Raw genomic sequence first — 13,811 nt, 5'->3', positions numbered from 1 at the left:
ATTCATTCTCCAAACAGTGTGAGTGAATTAACTAAATGTTTTTTATGCATAGGCCTACTCACCAATATTGCAACATCTTGAGAAGAACTATTGCCGCCGTTCATGTGCTAGGGTGCCTAGTAGTCGAACTCGGAAATGTCGGACTTGGGAAACTGGTTGCAGTAATACATGTGCCGCGTTCAACCAGTTAGCAAGTCGGACAGTTCTTTCTTTGACATGGAAAAAGCATATGACTTTTATTGTGGCGAGAAGGACTTCTAATAAAATATTACTAGATCAGGACAATTAGGGGTCTAGATCGGTTCAACTCTATCAACCAGTCATGTGGTGGAGAATTGGACCGCCCAGGGAAGTGTGGTCAATCCATGACACGCCCATCAACATTCCGTATCGATAGTCAGTGACGCCACGGCGTATATTTACGTAAATCTGGCGCTCCCGTTTCCTGGCGGAGAAGATGGCGGCTCCTGGACCGGGGGAGTATTTCAGTGTCGGGAGCCATGTCTCCTGCCTCACCTGCTTGGGGCAGCAATTGCAAGGAGAGGTCGTTGCCTTTGACTATCAGTCCAAGATGTTGACTTTGAGTATCCTTTTTACCATTTTCCGTTGTCACTGAATCGGTGGTCTTCCAGGCTGCAAGGGGCCTGGGGGTAACTGGTCGCGCTTGCCAAATTGAGATCCGCGCAAGCGTAGTCAGGAGACTAGCTAGGGAGCTGACTAGCTTACTCTTGATCAAAACGTAGCTAACCACACAATTTAAAAACTGTTCCGTTCAGTTACTTTAAAAAGTGTTACTTTCTATTTCAAGCCAGGTATGTAAAGTCTAGAATCGGCATGATCATAAGTTAATGTTTGTTGTTAGCCAGCTAGCTATCGAAGTTGGCATGGTATTGTGCCATAATGCTAGCTAACTTGCTAACCCAAGCTATTGTGGTCAGCGTTAGCACAGTCAGTCCTTGTATGGATCACTATCTGGCAGCTCCAAGGGGCGTTATGCCTGGCAAATTCTTAGAAACAGTTAGCATGCAGCTAGAAAAATGACTAACTAGCAGACCAGGCTTATAGTTGTATTATGCTCTAAAACAATGGTAATTTAAAGAACATTGTTGATGGCTTGAGGATAAGCTAGCTACCCACCCCAAGTTAGCTTACGTTGTCGAAACTGACACGCCATGATTCACCGGTGACAGTTTAGAAAGGAGTGACTGTCAAGTTCTTGGGTTAGCTAACGTTAGCTAGTAACTACCTACCTAAGTACTTTGACCCCTGTCAAGTGTTTTGTAGCGGACTTGAGAAATACATTAACTATAGTTGTAGCTATATTGGAAGATGGCCAACGTTTCCTAGTTGCTGTGAAATATGTTATGTGAATGTGCAGACTTGTATTTCATAACATGAAGGATCTTGATAGGATGAAGCCAGGTGTATTTCTTACAGGCAACATTTGGAGAAGACCTATACAGAATAGGTTGGGTGAAGTTGAGGTATTATACACATCTCTTGCGCATTTAGCCCAGATAAATTCCTTTTTAAGGCTTGCACAGAGCACTGCTTAGAGAAATGGGCAGTCATGAAAAGTGCAAGATTTGATATGTTGCAGAACTCTAAGGAAGCCATTTGATTTGGACTATTTGCTCACACATACATACATTGCAGAGCACTAAGAATTCTGTTTGCGTGGTTGTGCCGGCCAATCTTCCACCTCTGCCTGGTATAGGACAGAAAGGCCCAGAGTCAGGCCACCCTGTGATAGTGAAACAACTGCAGCCACAGCCAAGGGAAGGAATGTGATGTGTCTGTCAGTCAGCTGTTATCACACTGCATCAGCATTGTGGATTTCAACAGTGTGCATTCCATACCTTCACGGTCCGGTGGATGTCAAACAGGTCTCTATTACCTGGCTGGAAGGTAGTACTGCCTCAGACTTTGCTCATTTGATCTTGTTAAGTTAGAGGCATTTGCTGAATGTCAGTTGATGACTAGCCGTTGTTTTTTTTTAAATAACAGATTTACAATGTTAAGGTAGTTAAATCTAGTCTACTTTTTTTGTGAATGTTGTGAGATGCACAGAGGGTATTTTTCCAATGCTACGGGACAAGTCACTCTTCAAGATGTGTATCATGTAGGCCTATTCACTTGAGGTATTTTGCTTATGGAAGCACACTGTGACATGTTTGCAGGGTGACACAATAGTATAGTGCAGGGGGTAAATACAGCTTCTAGATCCAGTCAGTCATACCCTCATGGCATGTTAGTTTGTTTCCCTTGAGGCTGGTGAGTCACTGAAAGGTCATGTCATACAGGAAATCCACAGCCCTCTATTACTGTTATGGAGGAAGTTCAGCAGCCGTGAAATGAAGGATTGTAAACCTGAATGAGTTCAGCTCTGAGCACTTTATCTCTGTCTGCCTTGTAATGGGAAAATGTTTCTGACCATAGTAAAGACACAGGCCTTCTTCCAAAACTTTTACTCATATCCAACCTGGATTTTATTAGGAAAATAATTAGCTTGGCTCAGGTTTGAGAGTCTTTTCGGGAAATCAGTTGAAGGGCAAGTTCTGTGCTGCCTTCGGTTGTTGTGTGAGGTCACAGACATTCTGTGAATTTTGTCTGTCACTAGACTATAAACCGTGTCTCAAGGGCAGTGAGCAGGCTGCTACTAGATAGTATCCTTTGAGCTTTCTTTAACACAGTTGGGTGTTTGTGAAGGCTACTCTTGGCAGTTGTGCTAAGTATGCCAATTTTGTTTTGTTTTCTGCCTAGCAGGCTATTTGCCCTCTTTCGCTCCACAGTATTTCTGATATCCACATGATGAATTGTGGTTCATTCGTACCCAACCTCCTCCCTTACAAACAATGCATTGGACTCTTTGTCCCCTCACTTAAGTTAGCAGAGTTGAAAGGTGATCTCCTGGTGGTGTGCATACGCCTCATGCCGTCTTCAAATCAAATGTTGTATTTGTCACATGCTTCTTAGTCTACACCTGTTGTTTAACTGTGAAATGCTTGCTTCCTAACATCTCCTTTGAGAAGTTCTGAGTGGGCTATTCATTTTGTTTAGTTGCTGGTGGTTTGTTTGACTGGTAAGTCCCGAGCTTAGCCTATGTTTAGGACTTATGTTATGGGTTGTAACAGTCTGCATTGTTTCTTGGGCAAGAGGCTGTTCCTGGACTGCAGTGGTGAACCCTGGACCTGTTTCCTAGGTTATGGGGAAGCATGATCACAGGATGTTCTGTTGTGAGGAGGCTGAACATGAATGGCAGAATATAGGGTGTATGTGGGGGGGAAGAGGAAGTTGTTCCATCAGGGGATCTCCAGCACCTGGCAAAGTTGGATTGGTGCTGTGCTTGGATTTTGTGTTCTACTAGAGTAGAATATGTTGTGCTCACTTATTAGGCCTATTTGGTCAGTGGTTCACCATTGAGCGACTAAATTGCACTATGCCATTTAGAATATGTGTTCTGACTTCTCCTTAAGCTCAATAACATAAAAATGTTGATTTACCTCAGGTCTGGCATAGCCTAATGTTTGTGGAAGAAGTGATAGAATTATGATTCCAGCTGATCCATTGTTTCCCTCACATACGAGTCCTGCATGTATATTTAGTCTAATGCTAACTGCTGCTAATTTGACCTCCATTCTGAATGTGTAGTACAGCCTATTTGCCTTGACCCACTGCCCTTTCAGAATGCGCCCCCTCCAGTGGAAAGGCAAACGTCAGCGACGTGGTTCTGATTAACTTAGCCTACGTGTCTGAGGTGGACATCATTAATGACCGCACTGAAACTCCTCCTCCACTAGCATCTCTGAATGTCAGCAAGGTAAGACCAGCCAATCACCACTCCTCACACCCTCCTTGACACATCTCCTTCTCATACCAGGTAGTGACGAATCATTGGACATCTGGTCATTTTGTCATTAGCTTTATCAATAAGTCCTGCACTAACTCACTCGATTCAGCTAATTGTGGTTCAGTCAGACTAAAGACTGTCGTTAGTTTAGGCAAGCTGATTATCCTAGTTGAATCAGGTGTGGTTATGCTGGGCTGGAACAAAACCCTGCACAACCAATTGGTTTTCAGGACTGGAATTGGGAATCCCTGTCCCAACACGGAGTCAATGAATTGTATAATTTTGGGTGCTTTCACATGTTGATTGGAACCATATGTTTAACCTGAATGGATTGTTTGTGTATTTAAAGAATGAATGGCTATTGTCTTGCCCCAAAAAAATCCTGAAATGTTCCATCACCATATCATTAAACTTTGGTTGGCATCAAACAAAACCCACCTGTTCCACATTTGACTAAAATTATCAGTAAGCAGTTTCTAATATTTATTTGTATTGCTAACGGGTGGAAATTCCTTAAAGTTCTTTTCAATGCCTAATATATTTTTTGCCTTTTACATACTTAAACTTCCAAGGGCTTTTGGGGTTCTCAGTTGAGAATGTTGGCTATTGTGAACAGCTCTAACGTTTTGGTTCTCCTTTTCCAACACGCCTGCAGCTTGCCAACAGAGCACGGTCGGAAAAGGAAGACAAGTTATCCCAAGCATATGCAATTAGTGCTGGAGTCTCTGTGGAGGGCCAACAGCTATTCCAGACTATACATAAAACGTGAGTATTGTCTCTTGTCTCTAATACTGGGACTTTGCTTCATCCGACTATAGAAACATCAGTTATTTACTTACTATGACGGTCCCCAATGGTCAGGAAAGGCTGTTTAAAAAAAATGTGCTACCCAATGCATTTAAATAGTGTCATTGGATGTTGAGGTTGCCTTCACTGTTTAGTTAACCAGTTTTAATGCCAGTCTTTGAGTAATGTTTTGTTTTAAACCCTATCAAATAGTATGCATTCCATTATACCTCTTGGTTCTAATGCGATTGTAGTGTTGATCCCTGATTTGGCCTAGACTACAGTGAGTGACCAATGACCGTAAGTCTTTCAGTACTAACACTGATTGACCAATTTCTAATGTAAGCTGTTAATTCTGTAATGTTCTTTTGTTTAATTTGTTTGTATATTTTCTTCAGCATCGTTGCTGTTCGATATGCACCTGTCCACCATCCGATACCTGCTGCATTGAGTCATCTGTCTAAATGTGTGACCTGAAACCTTTAACCTCAGTACCCTGACTAAAGGCAGCTACTGGGTGCTTTTTTTCAAAAACATTCTCCATCTCTCTGTAGCATCAAAGACTGCAAATGGCAGGAGAAGAACATCATGGTGATGGACGACGTGGTCATATCCCCACCTTACCAAGTGGAGAACTGCAAAGGCAAAGAGGGTAGCGCTTTAAGTCACGTACGCAAAATAGTGAGTATGCCTTACCACCATTAATTCACCATTGAAGGGAATACAGGAATTGCAGTACCAGAAAGTTGATTGAGGATAAAATGTTACTTGTCTTGTCCCTTGCAGGTGGAGAAACATTTTAGAGATGTGGAGAGCCAGAAGTCAGTGCAGCGGCCACAAGCACAGCAAACACAGAAAGACTCCACTTTATCATCTTGAGCCGGAGGTTCAGTCCGGATAGGGGGTGTGGGAGGGGGAATTGGTTGGGGGAGGTCACAACGGCAAAGGCAGTTTTGGTTTGTTCTTTTCTCTTCCCCTCCCTTCAACATCAGACCAAGGCCAGTGTTCCCCTGCCCCCCCACCTCCATCAGAGGTGTCCAACATTTTGAACTGGACAAAAGGGGGTCCCAACCGAGAGGGAAATATCCAGTTCATTTTTAAAGATAATCTAACAAATGTAATCTCAATTTGCCACCATTCCCCACCCACACTCCTCTTCTTGACCTCTTACCTTCCCTTCTGTTTCTTCTCTCCTCCTGCCATCAAGCCTGCTCCTCACTTCCATTTCACAGAGAAAAGTCACTTGATTTCTATTCATTGGTTGATCTATTTTCTAGTCATTTTTCGTAAATTTCAAGAGTAGAAATTTATGGTAAGAGATAAAGGACCTTTTCTAATATTGAAATACTGTTTTGACAAGAACACTAATTTTAATAGCTTTCTTGAAACCACATGGTTATTTTTTTAACAGCTGACTGAAAGGATGCCAATAGTGACACGTGTGAATGGGATGAATGGGAACTCTCACAATCTTACAAACATGCACCCAGTAGGTTATTGAAATTGCTGTTTTCCCTCAACTGGGGAAACACTCAAATTGTGTTAACATTATTAATCTGACATAAAATAGACTTGAAATACCTCCTCCAAATTGTCCTTTCATAAATACAATTTGTAAACACCCATTTGGTTCTAGTAGCTTGAAATATTTTCATGAAATGCTTTCCTTTCTTCCAAACAGACATGACTGTCTGCTTTTACCCATAAGCACTTGCTGCATGGTCGCGCCTGAACTAAATTTGCTCTTTTTTTCTGTGTATAGTTTTAAGTCTGGAAGCTAAAGATAAAGGGCATGTGTTATTTTAGAGTAGAGGCTGGGCTGTTTTCCTCTTCCCTTTCATCCTTGTCCCTCATGGTCTTTGATTCTACAATACAGTACCTCTTCTACGATGGGACCACATTGAAATCCAGCTCTTTTCTTACATTCTCCATCTCCCACTTCTATTGTCTACCGACCATTGACACACTTTGGCAGGTGAAATCTGCTCTTCCGCCCGACTCAATGCATTCCTCCCATGTTCGAACAAGAAAAAACAAATTAATTAACCACGTTGGCCAATATCATATGGCGTGCCACTGAACCGTGTGCGATGAGATCGATCTCAGTTCTGTATGGGATGCTTTGTATTCACTTTTGGAAAAAAATGTACTTAAAGATACCTTGCCATGTTTGAGACTGGGATGGGGAGCAGGTTTCCCAAATGGCCCAAAGGCCCCTATCCCAGCCTCGTGTTTATAACAATGTAGCCTGATTGGAGGCTCGGCCAGTGGGGTTAAGTTGTGACAGGCATCCGCGTTGTTTACCCGTCCATCGTGTGTCAACGAGGCTGCCGTTGCCAAGGTTTCCTTCCCAGTATTTTATTTTTTATTTTTAAATAGCTAGTAACATGGAAATAAAAAAGAAAAAAAACGAAGTTTGCAGTTTGTCATGTTTCTTTTTTGGTCTTTGGTGTTCATGGTTTTCTAGTAGTTGATATAGCAATCAGTCTTTCGTGCACACTCATATCAAAATATTCCTTTCTCAGGGAAAAGGAATTCATTTTCAACTCCTAATTGTTTTGTTAAATGCATTATTTCAATGTTTTATTCAGCTGGGTCATCTGGGATGGATGAATTGCAGTTGAGGCAAACCATTTTTGTTCTCTGCTATGCCTTCAAATTGTCAGCAGAGGGCAACATAGAAATGTAAATGAAGGTGAGATGTATGGATGTGGTGAACATGCAATGACCATGTCCATTCAATAGGTCAAATCAGACAGTATCCAAGCTCTAAGATCTTGCCTTCAATAAAAAAGTATCCACATAACAAAGAACCATGGCACATTGTCAGAATTACACATCTAAAAATCAATTTGGTGAAATGCCACAAAAGGTGTTGAAATACTGTATGTTCCCTATTCACTCAATGAATTAAATAGAGTAGACCTGCCTACCTGTCATGTGAAATTGAGGGCCTCTAGGGGCATTTGTGGGCTACTCCACATAATCAAAAATACAAGGGAGATGCACTCAACAAATTAAAGGAGCCTATTCTTCCTTATAGAATGGCATGCTTAGTCACTCATTGTAGTTTAACTCTGGCTTTAGTTCTGACATTTTTTACCTAAATTAAATCATTAATTCAGGCTGAGAATAGTTTTCCTTTGTCCAGGACTCCATGTATAGAGGTGAAACAGAACCCTACACATGCGTTGGTCAGCAGGACAGTGTATGAACCTATTATTCAGTTTCCCCTTTATCACCACCTAGAACCCCTCCAGGTGCAAATAATTGTCCATCTATTAATTTGTGGTCAAACTCAGATGGTGTAGCAACTGGTGGCATGATGTTAAACTTGTTGAAAAATATTGTTTCAATGGATGCCTTTAGATGAAGAAAATGCTGTGGTGTGGCAAGTTTGGAATATGTTTGCGAAATGTATGTGTATATAGTGGGGCAAAAAAGTGTTTAGTCAGCCACCAATTGTGCAAGTTCTCCCACTTAAAAAGATGTGAGGCCTGTAATTTTCATCATAGGTACACTTCAACTATGACAGATAAAATGAGAAAAAAAAATCCAGAAAATCATAGGATTTTTAATGAATTTATTTGCAAATTATGGTGCAAAATTATTTGGTCAATAACAAGTTTCTCAATACTTTGTTATATACCCTTTGTTAGCAATGACAGAGGTCAAATGTTTTCTGTAAGTCTTAACAAGGTTTTCAGACACACTTGCTGGTATTTTGGCCCATTCCTCCATGCAGATCTCTAGAGCAGTGATGTTTTGGGGCTGTTGCTGGGCAACACGGACTTTCAACTCCCTCAAAAGTTTTTCTATGGGGTTGAGATCTGGAGACTGGCTAGGCCACTCCAGGACCTTGAAATGCTTCTTACGAAGCCACTCCTTTGTTGCCCGGGCAGTGTGTTTGGGATCATTGTCATGCTAAAAGACCCAGCCACGTTTCATCTTCAATGCCCTTGCTGATGGAAGGAGGTTTTCACTCAAAATCTCACGATACATGGCCCCATTCATTCTTTCCTTTACACGGATCAGTTGTCCTGGTCCCTTTGCAGAAAAACAGCCCCAAAGCATGATGTTTCCACCCCCATGCTTCACAGTAGGTATGGTGTTCTTTGGATGCAACTCAGCATTCTTTGTCCTCCAAACACGACGAGTTGAGTTTACCAAAAAGTTATATTTTGGTTTCATCTGACCATATGACATTCTCCCAATCTTCTTCTGGATCATCCAAATGCTCTCTAGCAAACTTCAGATGGGCCTGGACATGTACTGGCTTAAGCAGGGGGACACGTCTGGCACTGCAGGATTTGAGTCCCTGGTGGCGTAGTGTGTTACTGATGGTAGGCTTTGTTACTTTGGTCCCAGCTCTCTGCAGGTCATTCACTAGGTCCCCCCGTGTGGTTCTGGGATTTTTGCTCACCGTTCTTGTGATCATTTTGACCCCACAGGGTGAGATCTTCCATGGAGCCCCAGATCGAGGGAGATTATCAGTGGTCTTGTATGTCTTCCATTTCCTAATAATTGCTCCCACAGTTGATTTCTTCAAACCAAGCTGCTTACCTGTTGCAGATTCAGTCTTCCCAGCCTGGTGCAGGTCTACAATTTTGTTTCTGGTGTCCTTTGACAGCTCTTTGGTCTTGGCCATAGTGGAATTTGGAGTGTGACTGTTTGAGGTTGTGGACAGGTGTCTTTTATACTGATAACAAGTTCAAACAGGTGCCATTAATACAGGTAACGAGTGGAGGACAGAGGAGCCTCTTAAAGAAGAAGTTACAGGTCTGTGAGAGCCAGAAATCTTGCCTGATTGTAGGTGACCAAATACTTATTTTCCACCATAATTTGCAAATAAATTCATTAAAAATCCTACAAGGTGATTTTCTGGATTTTTTTCCCTCATTTTGTCTGTCATAGTTGAAGTGTACCTATGATGAAAATTACAGGCCTCATCTTTTTAAGTGGGAGAACTTGCACAATTGGTGGCTGACTAAATACTTTTTTGCCCCACTGTATATATACACTGCTCAAAAAAATAAAGGGAACACTTAAACAACACAATGTAACTCCAAGTCAATCACACTTCTGTGAAATCAAACTGTCCACTTAGGAAGCAACACTGATTGACAATAAATTTCACATGCTGTTATAGGCAATTAGCAAGACACCCCCCAAAACAGGAGTGATTCTGCAGGTGGTGACCACAGACCACTTCTCAGTTCCTATGCTTCCTGGCTGATGTTTTGGTCACTTTTGAATGCTGGCGGTGCTTTCACTCTAGTGGTACCATGAGACGGAGTCTACAACCCACACAAGTGGCTCAGGTAGTGCAGCTCATCCAGGATGGCACATCAATGCGAGCTGTGGCAAGAAGGTTTGCTGTGTCTGTCAGCGTAGTGTCCAGAGCATGTAGGCGCTACCAGGAGACAGGCCAATACATCAGGAGACGTGGAGGAGGCCGTAGGAGGGCAACAACCCAGCAGCAGGACCGCTACCTCCGCCTTTGAGCAGGAGGAGCACTGCCAGAGCCCTGCAAAATGACCTCCAGCAGGCCACAAATGTGCATGTGTCTTCTCAAACGGTCAGAAACAGACTCCATGAGGGTGGTATGAGGGCACGACGTCCACAGTTGGGGGTTGAGCTTACAGCCCAACACCGTGCAGGACGTTTGGCATTTGCCAGAGAACACCAAGATTGGCAAATTCGCCACTGGCGCCCTGTGCGCTTCACAGATGAAAGCAGGTCAAATTGCACGTCATGCAATGCACGGCTCACCATCCAAACTCTGCACTCAAGCACGCTGGTTTGGTGCTTGTTCACTGGGGCATGTAGTTACCAAAATAATACAATTACAATATACAATATAATATCTTTAACAAGGTACCTGATAGGAACAGCACAAAATTGCACGTCATGCAATGCACGGCTCACCATCCAAACTCTGCACTCACGCACTGTACAAAATATATGAACCCCCCCCCACCAGACACAGTAAGTTGCTAGCCTGTTGAGAACAGAGGGCGCTGTTTTCACTTTGGGGGAAAATTGTGCCCAATTTAAACGGCCTCGTACTCAATTCTTGCTCGTACAATATGCATATTATTATTACTATTGGATAGAAAACACTCTATAGTTTCTAAAACCGTTTGAATTATATCTGTGAGTAAAACAGAACTCCTTTTGCAGCAAACTTCCTGACAGGAAGTGGAAAATCTGAAATCGATGCACTCTTCTAGGGGCTGCCTATTAAAGTCCTTGATATTTATTAGTTTAGATGCACTTCATACGTCTTCCACTAGATGTCGACAAGCAGTGAGAGAAGAAATTGAGTGTGTAACTTGATCTGTGCTCGAATTATAGCTCTTGGCATGACATGTCACCAGTTTCCTGTTTTCTGGAGAGCGCGAGAAGGGACCTGGATTTGCCTTCTGATAAGCTGTCGTTATGGACGACTAATATCTCCGGCTTTGATTTTATTTGATACATGTGACAATATCTGTAACGGGTGTCGTAATCCTCCTCCTCAAACGAGGAGAGGAGAGAAGGATCGAAAGACCAAAATGCAGCGGGTTGTGAATACATAATGAATTTTAATAAACAAGACGAAACTAAACACACGAAGAACACTTGATACTTTACAAAACAACAAAACGAAGTAAACAGACCTGGACACGAACTTACATACAACGTGAAGAACGCAAGAACAGGAACAGACTACAAATACCTAACGACAATGAAACAGTCCCGTATGGTGCGCACATACACTGACACGGAAGACAATCACCCACAAACAAACAGTGAGAACACCCTACCTTAATATGACTCTCAATTAGAGGAAAACGCAAAACACCTGCCTCTAATTAAGAGCCATACCAGGCAACCCAAAACCAACATAGAAACAGAAAACATAGACTGCCCACCCAAAACTCACGCCCTGACCATCACACACATTCAAAACAACCGAAAACAGGTCAGGAACGTGACAATATCATCGTAAAGTATGTTTTTTCAAAATAGTTTAATCAGATTATTGACATTTTTTCGGGAGTTTTGCCGTGTTCCGTTCTCTGAGTTTGTTTACGATGGAGAGATTCGCGCCACTTGGCAAGTGTGCTTGCTAAATCGAGAGGGAAAAAGGCTGTTCTAAATCCAAACAACGATTGTTCCCGACAAAGGACCCCTTGTACAACATTCTTATGAAAGATCAGCAAAAGTAGGACCCATTTTATGATGCTATTTCATATATCTGTCGAACATGTTGTGCTAGTCGTTTGCGCCCAGCTTTTGGGTACTCTCTCGCTATACCTAAGCTGGATGTCGTAATTAAGTTATTTTTAGAATTCTAACAAGGCGATTGCATTAAGAACTAGTGTATCTATCATTTCCTATACAACATGTATTTTTTAGTTATGTTTATGAATAGTTATTTGGTCAGAATATGTGTGTCAGAAAAAGTGTCAGAAAAATATCCGGACATTGTGGGAAAAAGATGCTACGTTAGCACAATGTATAACCACTGATTTCAGCTCTAAATATGCACATTTTCGAACAAAACATAAGTGTATGTATAACTGGATGTTATAGGACTGTCATCTGATGAAGCTTATCAAGGTTAGTCAAAAATTATATATCTTGCTGGTTTATTCGCTATCGCTAACGTGCCTATTGCTATCGCTAACGTGCCTTGATGAATGAATGCGGTAGTGTGGTAGGCTAATGTAGTAAGCTAATATAATGCTTAATTGTGTTTTCGCTGTAAAACACTTAAAAAATCAGAAATATTGGCTGGATTCACAAGATGTTTGTCTTTAATTTGCTGTACACCATCGATTTTTCAGAAATGTTTTATGATGAGTATTTAGGTATTTGAAGTTGGTGTCTGTAATTATTCTGGCTGCTTTCGGTGCAATTTCTGATTGTAGCTGCAATGTAAACTATGATTTATACCTGAAATATGCACATTTTTTGAACAAAACATAGATTTATTGAATAACATGTTATAAGACTGTCATCTGATGAAGTTGTTTGTTGGTTAGTTTGGTTGGTTCTTGGTTAGTTAGGTTGGCTTTGTGCATGCTACCTGTGCTGTGAAAAATGTCTGTCCTTTTTTGTATTTGGTGGTGAGCTAACATAAATATATGTGGTGTTTTCGCTGTAAAACATTTTAAAAATCTGACCTGTTGACTGGATTCACAAGATGTGTATCTTTCATTTGCTGTATTGGACTTGTTAATGTGTGAAAGTTAAATATTTCTAAAAAATCTCTTTTGAATTTTGCGCTCTGCCTTTTCAGTGGAATGTGGGAGGAGTTCCGCTGGCGGAACGCCAGAGCTAGACAGGCTAGCTAATACTGGCGGGAATTCTTTACAACAAAATGCACAACCAATATTCTCCAAAAAACACTGCATCTTATGTGTGATGTTCGAATAACATTTACAAACCGGTTGATATAAATTGTACATTTAAATCATCACTTGGGAGTATATAAATCACTTTTGACGTACAGTGCTTTGCAACCAACAACTTACCGCTGGTTTGGTGCTTGTTCACTGGGACGATTCTAACTGAAACATCCTCCCTCGTAAGCAAGCTACGCAAACCAGCCAATAAGATGCCATGTTGAGTAGACAAAACTAAAACCAAAAACCCATTGGCTTCACAATAAAGTGGCAAGGGGAATCACCAATATAACCCTGTTACATATGGACAATTCCTTTCGACCTCGTGGCTAGGTTTTTGCTCTGACAGAAATGTGCCTTTCAAATCATGTCCAATCAATTGAATTTACCACAGGTGGATTCCAATGAAGTTGTAGAAACATTTCAAGGATGGGATGGTCAATGGAAACAGGATGCACCGGAGTTCAATTTCGAGTCTCATAGCAAAGGGTCTTAATACTTAAGTAAATAAAGGTATTTCTGTTTTATGTTTAATACATTTGCAAAAATGTCTAAACCTGTGTTATATTTTGTCATTGTGGAGTATTGTGTGTAGATTGAAGATTACTTTTTTATTTATTTTATACATTTTAGAATAAGGCTGTAAAGTAACAAAATGTGGAAAAAGTCCAGGGGTCTGAATACTTTCCAAATTCACTGTTTATAACTATTGGACACAATTTGATGGATGCACCATGTAAAGTCTGCGTGAATGTGATTTAATACCACGCAATGACATT

General features: G+C 41.4%; 1 protein-coding gene across 1 annotated transcript; it reads left to right on the top strand.

Annotated features, from left to right (window-relative positions):
- Positions 1 to 413: 413 nt before the first annotated feature.
- On the top strand, positions 414 to 7,050 carry LOC129827540 (protein LSM12 homolog A). Its single transcript, XM_055888480.1, has 5 exons — positions 414 to 584; positions 3,687 to 3,820; positions 4,506 to 4,615; positions 5,191 to 5,317; positions 5,423 to 7,050. Exons 1-5 carry the CDS (start codon positions 458 to 460, stop codon positions 5,513 to 5,515), a joined length of 591 nt encoding a protein of 196 aa, XP_055744455.1. The 5' UTR covers positions 414 to 457; the 3' UTR covers positions 5,516 to 7,050.
- Positions 7,051 to 13,811: the final 6,761 nt, after the last annotated feature.

Source organism: Salvelinus fontinalis, chromosome 2 (assembly GCF_029448725.1).
Source record: "Salvelinus fontinalis isolate EN_2023a chromosome 2, ASM2944872v1, whole genome shotgun sequence".
Taxonomy (NCBI): domain Eukaryota; kingdom Metazoa; phylum Chordata; class Actinopteri; order Salmoniformes; family Salmonidae; genus Salvelinus; species Salvelinus fontinalis.
Note: the sequence above shows the minus strand (reverse complement) of the source record. Positions and strands in the feature narration are given on the sequence as shown.

What these genes read in the sequence shown, in the direction of transcription:
- LOC129827540 (XM_055888480.1), top strand. Translation starts at nt 458, where the DNA reads ATGGCGGCTCCTGGACCGGGGGAGTATTTCAGTGTCGGGAGCCATGTC. An exon ending in GTCCAAGATGTTGACTTTGA is followed by an intron (nt 585 to 3,686) that starts GTATCCTTTTTA and finishes CTGCCCTTTCAG; the next exon opens with AATGCGCCCCCTCCAGTGGA. An exon ending in TTCCAGACTATACATAAAAC is followed by an intron (nt 4,616 to 5,190) that starts GTGAGTATTGTC and finishes ATCTCTCTGTAG; the next exon opens with CATCAAAGACTGCAAATGGC.